Source organism: Cuculus canorus, chromosome 8 (assembly GCF_017976375.1).
Source record: "Cuculus canorus isolate bCucCan1 chromosome 8, bCucCan1.pri, whole genome shotgun sequence".
Lineage (NCBI taxonomy): Eukaryota > Metazoa > Chordata > Aves > Cuculiformes > Cuculidae > Cuculus > Cuculus canorus.
In genome coordinates this window covers 1,362,111-1,378,933 of record NC_071408.1, presented here as the reverse complement: position 1 = coordinate 1,378,933, position 16,823 = coordinate 1,362,111, and the positions used below count along the sequence as shown (strand labels likewise).

Sequence of the window (16,823 nt, the reverse complement as noted above, 5' to 3'; positions counted from 1 at the left end):
TGTACGTGTGTGTAGTAAGTTACAGGCTCTGGCCGCAGGACATCTCCGTTCCAAGGAGTATGGCTTAGTTTGCTTTCATCCAGGACTTTGTGTAAAAGAACCACTGGGAAGTGAAGTACAGCAGAGAGACGGAGTGACTTGACCAAAACTGCTCAGTAAAGCTCGCAGAGAAAAGCAGCAGCTTGTAGAATCTGGAGGGCTTAAGGTATTTTTCAGAGCAAGATCTGCCCTATTGCCCTTTTAAAGCTAGGAAAATCTGGGTAATTCTTTTCTGTGTCTTCTGGTCTGGAAATCTGTTTCTCAGAAAGCCTTTTTCTGAAATAGCTCCTTTAAAAGCTCAGTCCTTTTGTCGGGGTAGGCTTTGTTTAGCTGAGTTCAGAAAAATGCCCTCCTCTGTGTTTGTTGCTGGGTTCTGCATTTTTGTCTGTGTGGTGGTGTTCATGGAAGTGTGGAGGGAAGATTTTCTTCTCTGTAGGGAAGAACGTGACTGTTGAAGGTCCTTCTTTCGTAGAGATGACTTCCTCGCAGTAGTAGCACCAACTTCCCAGTATTTCTTACTGCGAAGAGAACCTTCAAAGCATAATTTGTTGTCATCTTTCTGAAGGCGTTACTGGAGCAGCAGTTCTGACTCCTGGCTCTGGTGCTTTAGGAAGTTACCATCTGGTCTGTGGTTTCCATCCTTGGAGCGGTGTTGGCAGAACAGAAGGTGGATTCACACCTTGGCCACGTTTGTTCGTATGGAACCCAACTGCACTAGCAGCTTAAACTCCATGTGTGGAGCGAGGTACACTGTGTTTGCTGACATGGGTGTCCCTGACTGTCAGCTCCTCTCCTCTCCTCTGATAACTGCCCTCCCAGTAACTTTGAACTGATAAAGACCATGATAAACCTCTTTCAGCAGCGTTCCGCACCAGGACTGTGCGCTACTAACCAGGGAGTAAACTTGACATGATTGCAGACCGTACAACTGTCTGTGTGTTCCGACGAATGCAGTCAGGAATAAATTCTCCTGTTCTTAACTTTCAGCTTTTCATTAGAAAGGACAGTAAAAAAAAAAAGTTATTTAGTGACCCATTCTTAGATTTTTGTACGAATTTAATAGGTGACACTGTCATTTGTTCTTTACCTTTTGTAGGAAAAGGGGGAGTTCAAGTGTGAAACTCGGTGATGAGTAAAAACGGACTATAATGACACAAGGGAAGTGACATAACCATCTCCTGACTGGAGGTGACTGGAAGGTCCAGAATGCACGAGTCCCTTTTCTTCTTGCTAAAGGGTAAGAAAACCCTTCAGATGTTCTACTCCTTCCCTTCCTCAACACCTGATTCTCTCGGAGGTTTTTATTCTTTTTTGCTGCTTTTCCTCAGAAGTGCTTAGCTTAGTTGTTAGATCATGTGCCTTTAAAAGACAAAAATAGAAACTTTTCCCCTCTAAGGAGCTTACTGCCTAAGATGCTATAAATTTCAATAATCCTTGTGTTCTTATGCTCTGACATGACTTTTACTCAAGCTGTTTAATTTGAAAAATGATTTGATTGTGATTTTTGGTCCTTAGCTTGTCTCTGGCATTAAGAACTGATTTTGATCAAAGGCTGATCGTTAAATGGTGTGTATGAAGCTTTTGCTTTCTAAATACCATGTGACTGGAACAGGGGAGGAAGCGAAAAGCCCGTTCGCTCTGAGGTTCTCGCTTGTAGTGCACATGTTCTCCATGGCCAGTCTAGAGCTTTGGCTGAAATGGGATGGAGCGTGTCCGCTTGAGTGCTGCTGACAGCAGGGCGGAGTGGGCTGTAATGGAAATTGGGGCTGGGGGCTCCGGGGTGCTCATTTGTTCAGCTGACATAGTTGTGTATGGAAAAAGGTGTGTGTCTGCACCGATGTGGTGCTTTAAGCTGTTGGTAAGGACAAGCTTGGAGTACGCACTTGAAGAAACTAGTAGTTCCCACACTTGTGTGTTGGTCTGAAGTTGCCAAACTGCTTCTCCTGGCAAGCGTATTCGATAATGCCAGTTCAGAGACGTGGAGAACACGGCCTCTGTCTTTAAGTGCTGCTTTTGTGGTTCCCTATGGGTAGACCGAAATTTACATTCTTTTTCTTGGTCACCGAGTGTTTGGGGACGGTAACCGGGAAAGAAGCTGCGCACAGCTCTGCAGGGCAACGTGAAGCTGAACCTGTCCTCCTTCAGACGTTTTGGTTGTGCCACCCTTCTCCGGGCACTTCCCAGCCTTGGGAAGGCAACAGTCGCAGTTGGTTTCCCCCTGTGCTATATGTGACTCTTCCGATCTCAGTCTTAAGCGCAGTAAATCCCAACACTCGTCCAAAGTGGTGTTTCTCAGGAAACACAAATGGCAATAGAACTTCTCTGGAAGGGCGTGCTGTGTATAGAATCTCTCTGGAAGTGCTGTCTCTCTTTTTAACACAGGAAAATTAGAAACATTGATCCATGGAAAACATGAAAAGTCTGATAGACAGTGTTCTTCCTTTTAGCTTTTCATTCCCTAAGGAATCGGAGAACATTATGAATAGATGTAGGTGATGCTCTCTTTATTTGGTGGGTACCTACAGCAGCTGCCCTCTTTCTCAAGGGCTAGGAATGGATTTTGTTCTGTTTATCAACTTGTAACGTATAGGCTGACTATCGTTTTGCTCTCCTGTGTGTTTCTAGATTTGTTTTTTTGCCATGCAGACAAAGGGAAACCTGATTTTGGTTTCTGTGATGTTTATAGGCGTTCTTTTCCTTTTTTACGTGGCGTAGGTAATTTTAACTCTGCAGGTGGTTTCAGAGAATTTGCTGAGAAGGTTGTGATGTGGTTTGGTATCGCCTTTGACTTCATCACTTAGAGGTATAAAGAATAATAAAACCAAACTTAACATAATTGCTAAATGTGTTTCCATGTGGAGAGCGTACAGTTTGATACACAGGCGTTGGAAAATCAGTCTTCAGGTGCTCTGCGCCTTCACACAACCCATTTCTCTGGGTAAGAAATTTAACTGTGTGAGGGAGAGCACAGGGCAGGAATTAGGGAGGCAGAGGGAGCAGACTCTGGAAGACTAAAGCCAGCTCTGAAGTAAACTGGCTCATGTCATTTATACAGGTGGAGAACAGCTGCTGCTGTTAAATCATAGAGTTTTTAAACACCACCTAAAAATCATGATTGCTGTTTAAAAAAAGATTCCTTATACCAATTAAATCAGAGTTTGAGGAATATAGTATCCTACAGTAATATAACTTCTATATCATTCCTCGATAACTTCATATTACGCCTATTAAATGTTGTTTATAGCTTCAAAACTCACCATTTACTATTTTTCCTTTTTCGGCCTGGTGGCAGGCAGAGAATACTGACCTGAGATGGAAGTCAGAACGTCATTTAGCAAAACCAGTCGGATTCCTGAAACTGTATCCACGCTAACTAATGAAGAATTTGTCCTGGTTCATCAGCAATCTGGGGACACATCTGGCAAAGATGAAAAACCTCAGCTAAAGGTTTACTGTTGCTCTGTTTTGAATGCATTGTACGATTCATATTGATCCAAAGATTGTGACTTCTGTTGACTAGTTAATTGAAAGCTCTTGTGTGTGCTTGAGGAGGATCCTAGACCATAATTTTTGTCCTTGCTTATTGCCAGGGAAATCAACTGCTCAGGTTAAGCAAATCTGTGCAAAAGTGGCAGTTCAGTTTTTCTTTTATATAATAACTTCTTCGGGAGTCAGCTTTGCTAGTTTTCTGTGGATTTATACATTAGAAAAGGACTTAAAAAGTTCTTTTCAAAGAATGAACTTCAGATTAAAGGCTGGAAGATCTTTATTTAGAGATCAGAGACTCTGAATGTTGTTGCCTTAAAAGCATGTAATTAGGCTGCAGAGGAGTAGACCGCAGAGGGGCTTGGGTTTTAGTTTTGAATTCAGTTTTCCTGCTTAGTGCTGCTGTAGGCATGGCTAAGGCTTTTCTAAAAGCTTTCCACCTCTAAACTGCAAAATATTTTAGCGTTTGGGTGACAGCAGATTGGTTAATTACGTATTTTCCCAGTTGACTTGGAGTAGCTGATTTACTGGTTTTGGTCCGCTTGCAACAATAGCAATTTATTCCCCTTGAAATGACAGTAAATACTTAGTCTGTCTTTTCATAACTGCTCTGCAGCTGTTTACAACTGATGATTTCTGTCTGTGTTGAACACTATCTGCTTCTTTAGCAGCTCTGCCTGAGAGAGGCAGGGGAACTGGAGGTAGAATCTGTGATGCGACTTCCGCACTGGACATGGGCAGGGTTTTGTCTGGAAGGCCAGTGCTTGTGAAAGGCTGTTCCTCACCATTTTCTTGTCCTTTCCGTACGCTTTCACCCCTCTCACGTGTGCGACAATTGGCAAAACAACTGAAAAGGGTTAGATAAGACTAAGAAAGTAAAGTCTGTAACAAAGGCTGTTAATCTTTGGACGATGTAAACACACAAACCCATTATTTTAAGAGAGATTTTGAGCAATTAGATGGACGGTTGTCGGATTAGTAGTGAGACTGTGTGCATTATACAAATGGGAATGTGACACGATAGCGTTTTGTTTAATTTTGTTGATTCTTGGTGTGTTGTCTTGTTCAGCAAAGTTTCTTAACTTTTGCAATGAAGAATGTTTGAAAAATGATAGAGAAAGTAAAGCCAGAACTACTTCTAAAAAAGGTCATCTCCTTCTGCTTCCAGGTATTTTCAAATGGAGAGGATCAGCTGGAGAAGGCAATGGAAGAGATTCTGAGGGGTTCTGAAAAGGACCAGAACAATTCCCCTGCTCTCCGAGAATGTTCCAGTGATGCAAGCGGGCTGACAGCTGGAGATGGGTCAGCAGCTCAAACAAATCACCCATCTTTGCACCTTGTTTTAGACCCGTCTACTACAGGTACTGCTTAAGCGTTTCTCCCCTCCATCATATGTGGCAGTTATTTTTACTTTATGCAGTTTCAAGTGAACTTTTAAAATGAATGTAAAGCTTCTTGGAGCTTCATTCCGAAGAGGCCCTCCTCTCCTTTTCTCATCAGTCGGGGATTATGGGTAGGAATAGATTAGCATCAGATTGATACCCTCTGCTGCTCTCTTTTGGTCAGGATGATTCTCATTTTATCTCCAGCCCTCGATGAGTTACGACCAAGTATTGCTTAGCTTTGCTGAGTGGCCTGTGGTTGAGGCCAAGATGTTGCTGATGGAGTGGGAGACGTTTCTGGGTGGTGTTCATCAATGGTGCTACCCGCAAATGAGATACACCCTGAGCAGACTGATAAACGTCTCAGCTCTGGTTCTGTCACCAGCGAGGACAGCTTTAGATCTGGTATTTACTAGGAACCAGTTGTGGTACTTGCATGCTATTTGGAGTTTTGCTGAAAAAGGGAGGACTGGAAGCTTCGTATGTGAACTACATTGTATACATTTTACGTAAAATATATGGTAGCTTTTCTGTTATCAATATTAGGAATACAAGGCTGTGGCCATCCTTGTGGGTCTTGAATTAGATTTCTTTCTCGCCCGGTAGTGTGCAGAGCACTCCTGTGGCATCGTGTCCTATAATTCCCATAGCATCTGTTTGGGAAGTAAAAAGAAAAGAGTTTTTGTGGTAGAGCAAGGTAGACAGTTTATGCGTAATAGGAACACCCTTCTCTTAATTACACGTATGCTGCGTTTTTGAGAAACTTACCTTACTGGCTCTCTGTTTGATGTACTTCAAACAGAACATTCATAGCCCGGGGCATGAATGAAGAAAGAAATACTTGTAGATGCAGCCCCCCCCAATAGAAATAATTCAGTTTTGCAACCTTTATGATTTAAGTGTTATGGTAATACTAGCTATAGTAATAAGAAGTAGAAATAACGGCATAGACTGTATCTTTGGAGATGCAGAACTCCAAAGAGATCCCCTGAGTAACTCGATCCAGTTTTGAAGCCATCCCTAATCTAACCAGGTCTTTGTGCGAGAGTTAAAGCTAGATGACCCAGAGAAGTCTTTTCCAACTGAGGTTACTCTCATTCCATACTTAACAGAGTGTTTTTTCTGCCTCTCTTCTGATTTCTCAGATATTAAAATGTCTTAAAAAAAAAAAAACAACCCAGGAAACAACAGTAAGAGCAAAGGTCCCTCGAGGCCGCCCCTATCCATAGTCATGTGATACTGGAAACGGAACACTTCTGCTCAGGAGAGGAATGAATTCCTGTTTCTTTTCTGCAGCTCCCAGGTGGTTTTGTGCAGTCAGTATAGCTATTCCAGGAATGCAAAACACATTTAATAGTTCTACACGAGCTGCAGAGACGGGGAGAGAGGAGAATTAGAAGCATCTTTATGCAAATTGATGAGTAGGAATTAGAAGGAGGTTAAGCAAACTAAATAGAAGAACACCCGTGGAATGGAGCTTAAAGAAAAATTGTGTTCTAGCACTGCTAAAAAGAATCAAAAAGCCATTTGTTCCTATGGAAACATGCATTAGACTAGAATACACAATAGTAACATTGAATTTCCAAATGGATTTCTTACTGCTGGAGCTGGACTTCTGACTCCCATATCCATTTTCATATGAAATGGGAAATTTTGCTGTGGAACTTATTCAGAAAGCAACGTGTAAAAATAAAAGTAAGTGGTTAAAGAAGCGTTTTCTTCATTTTCAGAAATCTCTGCACCAAGGCCATCCTCTCCCAGCGAACCCCTGGAAGAAGACAGCGTATTGTTTAACAAACTGACTTACTTAGGTTGCACAAAGGTGTCTGCCCCTCGCAATGAAGCGGAAGCGCTACATGCCATGGCAAGCATGAAATCCGCCAGTCACGCCCCTTTACCTGTAACGCTCTATGTTCCAAACATTCCAGAAGGCTCTGTAAGGTAACATTCAAGTGTTTCTTTTTTTACATACGCAGACACGTGGAAGGTGGACTCTGATTTTGTTACTCGCACTGGGCGGTAGAATTGCTGGATTTGTGCCTGAAGTTCTTGCTGAAGACAGTTATTGTTGAGAAATTCCTCTGATGCAACAAAATGCACGCTGCAATTTAACGTGTGCTGCACAGTCGGTTGTGGCGGTTGCCATGCAGTGCCAACAAAAGCGTGTCTTTCTACCTGCATCTCTGTTCAAACGCGTTAATGAGAGATACCCTGGGAAAGGAGAGCTGATAATGCCTGTTTTCTCCCGGCCTCCCTGGTCGGAGGACTTGAGATGCTGGTCTCTGTTTCACGTGTATTGTTTTCATATATATTGTTTTCATCTGTTTTGCTCTTTGGAGCCTATTTAAGATTTCTTTTGATCATATGGCTCTATTTCATTTCTCAGGTATATACTGCCCTGAGAAATATATTAACACGTATATAATGAGTTTAGGAAATGACGCTGTGTATTTTTACGATGGCAGCTGTCACATAGACTCGAGATGTCAGGCGTGTGCACCTGCTTCTGTAGCCGTTGTGGCCATTCAAGAAGGTTGTTTTGCAAGCGGAATTGCAGGTTCCTTTGTTCTTAAATGGCAAAGGATGTTGTTAAGCGAGGGACTACCTAAGAATCTGCACAAAACTGTGTGTGACGCAATACGCTCCGCCAAAGTTCATGTGGCACCGGTGTCATCTTTGAGGAGTGTTTCCATTTCTGGGATCAGAACACTTGTCCATTTAACACCTCCCACTGATACTGCAGTGTGCCGGGTCCTCTCTGGGGTTTCCTTGCCTTGAGAACATTAGTACTTTGGTTTTGTTGTTACAGACACGGGACTCTGATCCATATAACCCGTGTTTATTCACCCTTGGGGTGAGCGTGTGAATGGACAAGTAGTGAAACACTGGAGGAGAACTGTGGATCTCGAGCTGTTACAGTTTCTAACTCACTGTCTAGTAGTCCATTGTGGGACCGCCAACCATGTTGTCTTCTTTCAAGTTTGTGAATTATTCTTTGGGCTCTCAGTCTGAGAGGAAGTTAAAACCTTGTCTGAGCACTTAGATCTGTGATAAACGTTCACCTGAATGTGCAGCAGGCGTTTGCTGAGCTACAAAGTCCTGTGAAGTCTGAATAAATAATGTTTTCTTAAACAGATCTGCATTATTTTATAACATTGATAATTTCCTTTGCTCTTTGTACGCAAATCCCATTTTCCCGACTGCTGTGGTTTGTACATTTCTACTCGTGCTTTTCATGAGCGATTGCAGAGCAGTGTTGGTCATCGTTATTGTGTGATACAGAGGGGCTGTGTTTGTATTGTGGACTAGGAAAGAAATTAAGGTGGTGTTACAACCAGAAACGTTTACATCTTAAATTTGGAAAGACTGACATTCCTGTTCCTACCACGCGTCTCGAGTACTTGAATTCAGTAGTAATTACAGGTCAGATAGTTGTTTACCTAATTGCAGAAAAGCCTTTTAGCTCGACCTATCTGTTTTATTGACCTTTTTCTTTGTTCTTCCCCGTTCCTTTCCGTGACAGAATAATAGATCAATCGAGCAATGTGGAGATAGCCTCTTTCCCCATCTATAAGGTGTTGTTTTGTGTGCGTGGACAAAATGGGACTCCAGAGAGTGACTGTTTTGCATTTACTGAAAGCAGCTGCGGGACTGAAGAGTTCCAGATTCACGTTTTCTCCTGTGAGATTAAAGAGGCGGTAAGTATTAAACGTGAACTGGGACTGGGACAGAGGATACAAATGGTAGTTTAAGAAGTTATTCCAGATGTGAGAATGGTATATACTGCCCTGAGAAATATATTAACACGTATATAATGAGTTTCACAGAATGCCAGGTACTTGTGCTTGAATGATAACATCATGAATATTTTTTATTTTAGTATTTCAATAAAATTTCCAAGTGCCCTGTAAGATTGAAGAGGTTTCAGGCTAAAGTTGCAGAGTGGACCTCGTGAGTTACGACGAGTCCTTTTACAGTACTCTGCCCTAAATATTTTAGGAAGAGCTGTGTGATAGTTCAGGAGAAAAGGATTTTCTAAGGTGGAAAAACAGAGCTTGTAAAAGAACTCTTGTTTTTTGGCATCTACAAGAGCAGCTGTAAGTTGTTGTTAAATTCACTGCCTGAAAAGTACATTCTTTGGGTCCTCTCATGAGTTGCTTTCCTAATCTGCTAATATATGTTAACTTACTGAGCATTAGATGAGCAGAGAACGTGGCATGAATGGAAACAGGAGATGTTACTGAATTTTCTTGGTTATTAAAAGCGCACACTGAATGTTTTTTGTTATGTGAGGCGTGATTTGTGCTTAATCTAGGAGGCAAGTGATGGTAATTTTATGACCTTCAAACCCACATCACAATACCCCATTAAAATAATCTTTTATTTTTGATAAAACTATTCTTTTGCTTCTCTGCAGGTCAGCCGAATTTTATATAGTTTCTCAACAGCATTTAAACGTTCTTCCAAACAAGCGTCCGATCACGTTAAGGACTTTGTTCTTCCTACTCCAGATAGTGATGTGTACACTTTCAGTGTTTCCTTAGAAGTCAAAGAAGATGATGGGAAAGGAAATTTCAGGTACTCTGAATGGAAAGGGGAAAACAAAAATCTCTTTGTAAAAAACACTTGCAGAAGGCACAGCTGCTGTGCTTTGGTAAAATTAATTTGGCTTCTTTCATAGGTGGACTGCTTGTCAAAAGGGAGCTTTTGTTTTGCTTTTACAGTTTTCTTCTCTGTAGCTTTTCTGTCAAAAGATTAAAATTCAGGATTCCTTTTTCAAGTTAGTTTCTTCTAATTATGAGATTTCTGGTAGGAATGCTCAAGGTAGGGCTGTGTAAATGGAAAAGGTAGTGGAAAGTTTGTCGAAAACTTAAGTCAAACCAATTTTCTTGACTAAATATAGCCTAGTGATTGCTTCTTTTTTTTTAGTTTGTTTTTTTAAATAAGTTGATGAATTCCAAATTTATCGAAGATGTAGAACATGTAGACTCCTCTAAGCATTACAGGGGATGGGGAGAATTCTTTGCCTAACAGTTAATTACAAGATGTTTTGGAGTGGAAGAGAGGGTTTGTAATAAGAGTTATTTCTGTGAAAATGTCCTGTTTATTTTGTGCTTCCTAGCCAATACATAGTGTATTTGCTGTCGTTTAACCCTCCCCCAAACACCATGCATTTTTGCATACAGCTGTCTGATAAATCCCCCACACAGCGTACCAAGTGTCAGCCTCAAGTCTTGTTTTTCTTCAGTGCCAGTTTATCATCTTAAGTATGAAGGAAGAAAAGGTCTCTTGAGCCGTTAATAGTTTAAGTGGGCTGCTACTCTCTTTTCTGTGTTTTAACAGTTAATGTGCTGCCCCTGTGCTGAAGAAACTTGTTTCTTTATTCTTTTAGCCCTGTGCCGAAGGATAGAGAGAAATTATATTTCAAGCTTAAACAGGGAATTGAGAAGAAAGTGGTGATTACAGTTCAGCAGCTCTCGAACAAAGAACTGGCCATCGAAAGGTAAGAGTCTTAAAAAGATAAAGCGGGTTGCTTAATGTAATTAATTTTTAGGTTCCCAGTTAAGCTTCAAATTTCTTTTGAAGTTTTTGTGTGATTTTTAGGTGAAAGCTAGAAACGTAGCCTCTACTAGTCAAACATTCTTGGTTTTGTCCTTTTCATTTGTCTTTTTGAATGTGGTGTTAGGATGCTTCGGACATTCAAATGCTTTTGATTTTGCTTTCTGTTGTTTTTGCTTAGTGCAAACCCATGCATTTATTGTCCTGCTGCATTACCAGCATCTCTGTTTAGTAACCAGGTTAGGTTGTCTGAGCAGTGTTAAACCTTGACATGTGTTAGACTGAGATCCGTACTGGAACAGAATAAGTTTGGACTCAACCTGCTTGTTAGAAGCAGCAGTATTTTAGTGGAGTCTCTGAAATGAGTAGGATTCCTTTGTAGTTTTGTTATAATACGGCTCTAATGATTTTCTTCAAGTGATGGCGAAGAGCTCAGGAACGGCTGATAACTCAGAAATTATGTGAGGGGGATCCCTTTTGGACACTATAATCTGACCGTGTGTGTAGAGCATTTGCATGAGAAGTGGACTGTGCATGTGAAGAATAACCTTTAATTAATTGCTCGTTAACAGCGGACTCTTGTTACTTCTGTAGTAGCATATATTGCATTAATTTAAATTAGGAAATTCCTTCTCAATAGCTCAAGTTTTAAGACTAACCCATGCCACCAGATGGCAATCTTAACAAACAAGTAACAATTCAATTGTAGTTGAATTCAGGATGACACGAGAATCAAGAAAAAACCTCCACAGTTCTCCCAAAATCTGAGCCTGATCTCTCGACTTGCTTTCAAGCTCTTGCTTCAAAATGAGACTGAAATTTTAGACAATGAATGTACAGCAGAATTTATCATTGTTCTTGTGCGTTGTAACATTGTGCTTTTGCTGCTCGTTGGCTTTTAGAAAAATCCTCTTTTCCATATATTTTTAATTCAAATTATTTTGGCTTCAGAATTCAGTTAATGAACAATGAACTCTTTTAAGTATTTCTGAATAGCATCTGATTGTTGTTCTTTTTTTTCTGCCAAAAGCAGAGCTGCTTTCCTTAGAAATGAGCTTGTATTGTGATGTTGTTTAGGATATTCGATTAGGAAGTTATTTTTATCACCACAAGCTTTGCTGATAAAGCGTTATTTAACTGACATGACAGACGCAGGCGTGCAAGTCATTTTATGTACTTACCCTGCATATTATTAAAATTCAAAACTGGTATAAAAGGTCAATTCAGGTTACATTGGACTCTGAGCTTCTCAGTGTTTAATGTGCCTTCAAAAGTATTTCTTAGTGGAAAATGTAATGGGAAAAAATGTTGTTGCTGAGGAAATTTGGCCTTTGGTCTGAAGGGTTTCGGTCTCAAAGCAAAGCTGGCGTAGCTGGGAGAACCCTGCCGCCTCCTGGTGCTGAGGCAGGGCCCGCGCCTGGGTTTGGAGGATACAGCAGGTTCGTCTTGCTTAAGTTACTTCGGCCCTTGACCTGGGTTTTCCTTACAATGTACGTTTGCTGAAAAACTTAACTTTTCATTTGAGTCAGCGAGTTGCCCGGGCAACAGAACTGCTTGTGTTCAGGCTTGGAGAAGGTGGGAATGAGGGGCAATTCCTGTGGCATTCAAATACCTAGAGGAAGGGTTTGGAGGAGATGGAGCCAGACTCTCTTGGTGGTGCAGAGCTGTAGAATTAGAGTCAATGGACGTTACTTCACTGGAAAGTGCCCTGCGGAGCTGGGCCGGTCGTGGTCAGCACGAGGGGTGCTCAGCACTGGAACAGGTTGCCAAGGAGAACGTTCATTCTCTGTTCTCAGAGGTGCTTAGAGCTTGACTTGGCAAGGCTCCGGGCACCCCGATTCAGGTTGGTCCCCTTTTTGGTGGGGGTTTGGCTCGGGCTGCTTACAGAGATCACTCCTGGCTTACGTTGTTCTGAGAGCCAGTGATGAAAGGTGATGTGACCGATCGTTAGAGAGTTGAGCTGTACAGGAGAAAAATCCTCAAAGCGAAGCCCTCTGAAATACGACCCCACTTTTCTGTAACATTTCATGGTGCAATTGCTTTCAAGTTGGGTGTGTTTTCATTCATAATAAAGTATTTTCAAAGGAGAGAAAGATAAAGGTGATTTGCAGAAACTGCAGACCTGGATTTTTTTGCCTTCAATGTTCAGAAAGTTCCAAAGTCTGAAGGTGTTAGGAATGTGCTTTAGAACATTTTCTTGTTGAATTATTGGACTGGAATTTGAGGCCAGGGATAATACAGAAGTTCTGCTTTGAAAAATAAAGAGTGAAGGTCTAAAAATCGAACAAACTGGATTTTTTTGAAGGGCCTGTAATGCTACGTGATGTTATGGGTGACAGAATGAATAGCTTCTTATAAGGTTGTATGAAAACAATTGTTAAAATGGGCTGGGCAGAAAGTGGATTTCTTTTTGCCCAGAGCCCATCGCTAATATATAGAAACTGTGGTTATCTTTAAACTCTGTATTCTAAGTTGTCTTTAAGAATAATTGATTGTTCACTGGTCAGATGCTAATTTCTGTCATCTTCATTCTGGAAAGCAGTGTTGCTATCATCTCTAGAATATATACCGTGATGTTTCCTGAGCATTGCTGTAACATTAATAAAAGTTGCTAAGAAAGGTCTTTTTTTTTAGATTGGAAGCAGCAGGTGGCTGGGCCATTTTAGTCAAGAAAACACTTTCATAATTTGAAAAGCTAATATCTATCTCTTTTTTTCCTTTTTTTTCTTTTTTAATAAACCTCACAGATGCTTTGGGATGCTGCTAAGCCCCGGACGGAACGTGAAGAACAGCGACATGCATTTACTAGACATGGTAATACTTGGATCTAATCATGTTTAGTGAGATAGGGATGATTTAAAAACAAACAGAACCCCGACCAAGTAAACCTCTCATCTCTTTGGTTTTGTAGGGTTTTTTTTTTTTCTTAAATCCCGGGCTTTATATCTTCAAACTAGAACCAAACCTTTTACCTACAGTGGGTGAGACATTTCAATTAGTGTCCAAAGCTGTGACATCTGTTTTTTGCGTAGTTGGTGAAGATGCTGATGAGGTCAGCTGACGGCTGGTTGTTCAAGATAACACAGGAAACTTAGTTAAGCATGGCGCCTAAAAATATAGAGCAAATGACTTTTTATAGTTGAGCTTCAGGGAACCGTTCTTGTTTTCTAAGATGCTGAGAATGTTGCCTCTATTTGCTTCATTTGAATTTACATTCTTACTGAGCTCCAAGTATTAACTTGTCTCTTTCAGTCCTCATTTCTTATGAGCTTTTTCTAAGAGAACTGCGAAAAAATACACTTTCTGTGCTGCTATTGCTTTGCTTTCACTTGTGGATAAGAATACAAACGTTTTCAAGTCAGGAAGTGCTTGAGGTGAAGCAGTCCTTTGTTTTGTGGCTGTGCAATTATCCCTGTTTTGCCTGGTCCAGTTCTTTACTCGCGTTGACGACTCTAGCTGTCACTTTTTGGTTCTCTAGTCAGACTGTTTTATTTCCCTGTTTGTATCTACTAGCTAACTTTTTCTGGTTTTATTTTCTGACATTAGTTCTGATTTTCCATTTTTATTATTTAAATAAAGAATAGATTACAGTGAGTTAAGGAGTATATTGAACTGTCTTCTGTAAATCTGTGTAGCACATTTTCACTGTAGGGACTGTATATTTGCGTTTCTGTTTTGGCTCCACCTATGATTCTATTTCCATTTCCATTCCAAGTGTATTTAGCAACTGGATCTGACAACTTATTAGCTCATGGATCTGACTACTTATTAGCTCATTTTTTGGCAATAGTGTATACATCTCAATTTGTTTCCTTTCAACCGCCTTTCTGCCAATTTAAATCTGGAGAATTCGGTCACTGTTACTGCTCTACCACAAATTGGATTGCAGTAGGAATGCCGGTGTCCTTTCATCTTGACTGGAGCAGCTCCCATACGAGGTCAGGCTGAGAGAGTTGGAGTTGTTCAGCCTGGAGAGGAGAAGGTTCCGAGGAGACCGTAGATTGACCTTCCAGTGCCTGAAGGGGCTCCAGGAAAGCTGGAGAGGGGCTGTTCACAAAGGCTTGTGGGGATAGGATGAGGGGGAATGGGGATAAACTGGAGAGGGGCAGATTTAGACTGGACAGAAGGAGGAATTTCTTCACCATGAGGGTGGTGAGGCCCTGGCCCAGGTTGCCCAGGGAAGCTGTGGCTGCCCCATCCCTGGAGGGGTTCCAGGCCAGGTTGGATGGGCCTTGGGCAGCCTGAGCCAGTGGGAGGTGTCCCTGCCCATGGCAGGGAGTGGTTTTGAGGTCCTTTCCAACCCAAACCATTCTGTGATTCTATCTATAGAGGCCACCCCACAGGCCTGTTGGGTCCACGTGAGCTCTCCCAGAAACCCTCAGGACGCGCGCAGTTGCCTCACATTAGGAACAGTTCACCGTGCAGGTCATGTCCTCTGGTTCTTTGTAGCGGGTCTGCAGGCATTATTTGTAGGAGTGACAGATGTGTAGTGTAAGGTTGTTTCAAGCAGCTGTGGGGGCGTTGCTGTTACTGACTTTATTGTATGTGTCTGTTCTGACTTTACTTGCATATTGTCCTGACATCGGGCTCTTTCTATCCGAGTTCCTATGGACTGGAATTGTGCTCCAATGACGTACTTACAAATGTAACTCCATGCCTAAGCAACCTGGGGAAAAATCTGGTGGAGGTATAATTTTAGAGTGGGAAAAAACAGCTTGGTCTATCAGTTGGAGTCGTTAAAGTCTTAATCTGTTAAGTTTACTTCCTGGGTCAGTTCTTTGTGTCCCACAGGGTTCGTTTAGTTTTGTGGAGTCTCTTGTAGCTCATCCTCTCCTAACAACCCCCTCGGCTGCTCGGCAGTTAGTGGCAGGCATCCCCGGATGCTTTTCTGACTAAAATTGATATTTTAAAAGCATGCGGATAAACGATTCTGTGTTTGTTTCCTTAGTGTTCCTCTTCTACTGTTCCGTCTTTCTCTTTTATTTCCCCGTTACCTTTCTCGATCCATTATTTCATGTTCTTTATTTAGATTGCATTCTCTAAAGCAAACATAGTGGTATTCTGAAGTTCCTGGAACTCTTTGCCCATGCTCGCTCTATTTCATCTCTAACCATGACTCTCATAGGTTTCTGTATGGCTTTGTTTTTAGGAATCCATGGGAAAGAGTTCTGATGGGAAGGCTTATGTTATTACTGGAATGTGGAATCCTAATGCATCCGTGTTTCCAGTACTTAATGAGGAAACTCCTAAAGGTAATTTAATTTCATTTGTAAATTGGTTTTACCTGACGTGAGGATGGCGTATGTATTTCCTCCTGGGAATCCCAGTGCCTGTGTCTGAGTACGTATACTGTTACGTTCCAAGAGTCCGTGGCTGGCAACTTTTATGTATAAACAAATGCAACATAGAAATGAGAATAAATGTTTGCAGAACTGTGTGTTGCTGACGTGGAGACATGGGCCTGTGCCCTGTTAGTTGGCACTTTCTGTGCTCAGCAAAGCAGTACGTATCATAGAATCATGGGATATTTTGGGTTGGAAGGGACCGTAGAGATCATCCAGTTGCAACCCCCCTGCCACGTCATAGGCATTGCTGTTCTCTCCCTTTTAGTTTTGAGGTTAGTTGATCACAAGCAGCTTTACGTCCCATTCGTCTCCGGGCAGCTGGAAGCAATACGCTCGGGTGCTGAGTATACAGCTGAGGTTCTGACTGCTGGAACCGATGTTCTCTGGTGTGATGTGAAGGGGTTGAGTGCAAATCTGGAGTTCATTTCCTATGAAGGGCAGAGCTCGCCTCAGTGCTTAAACCCGAATCGACGTCCAGCCCCTGTCACTGTTCTTACTGGTGGATTTTTGCACCACGTTTTTCTAGTAGCATTGAGGCAAAACTCTTGCTGTGCAGCTTGGCACAGTTCTGTTTTATGATATGGTTTTTTGTGTGTGTGTGGTTTAGTTTTGTGGGGCTTTCGTGTTGTTGGTTTTGGGTGTTTTTAAGTGCTTGCTTGCCTCTTTGATCTGCTAAGACGAGAGAGCCTCTGGGTCTGTAATGTCTGATTCTAAATGTTTATTTCAAAAATCTGTGCTTCTTGCAAGGAAGATCCCATTGTAATGCAAAACAAGGGTTCCTACCTCTCTGTGACAAATATTTCCAGAAGCAGCAAACGTTTTCTTGTGCTAGAAACCTGCAAGGTACACTTGGACCATTTCAGTCTTATCCTCTGGTCCATTGATCCTGCGTTCTCTTCCACCTGGAAAAAGCTGGGGTTCAGTGTCAGGAAGATGGAGCTGTTGCGGATTAATGTTACCGATCCAGGCTTTGCTTTTAAAAATATGTTTTGCTGCTCTGAGGACTGTCTGA

General features: G+C 41.7%; 1 protein-coding gene across 5 annotated transcripts in view; it reads left to right on the top strand.

Annotated features, from left to right (window-relative positions):
* Window positions 1–16,823, top strand: part of RABGAP1L (RAB GTPase activating protein 1 like) — a 223,838-nt gene that overhangs the window by 11,118 nt on the left and 195,897 nt on the right. For 3 of the 5 annotated variants that reach the window (XM_054073599.1, XM_054073600.1, XM_054073603.1), the window contains exons 2-10: window positions 1,136–1,276; window positions 3,332–3,486; window positions 4,694–4,886; window positions 6,638–6,848; window positions 8,431–8,605; window positions 9,325–9,485; window positions 10,300–10,410; window positions 13,214–13,280; window positions 15,616–15,718. In XM_054073599.1, coding sequence (XP_053929574.1) covers window positions 3,352–3,486; window positions 4,694–4,886; window positions 6,638–6,848; window positions 8,431–8,605; window positions 9,325–9,485; window positions 10,300–10,410; window positions 13,214–13,280; window positions 15,616–15,718 — 1,156 coding nt within the window. In that variant the 5' untranslated portion in view covers window positions 1,136–1,276; window positions 3,332–3,351. Of the gene's footprint in view, window positions 1–1,135; window positions 1,278–3,320; window positions 3,487–4,693; window positions 4,887–6,637; window positions 6,849–8,430; window positions 8,606–9,324; window positions 9,486–10,299; window positions 10,411–13,213; window positions 13,281–15,615; window positions 15,719–16,823 lie in introns of all 5 variants that reach the window. The other 2 variants (XM_054073601.1, XM_054073602.1) reach the window with 2 other exon arrangements.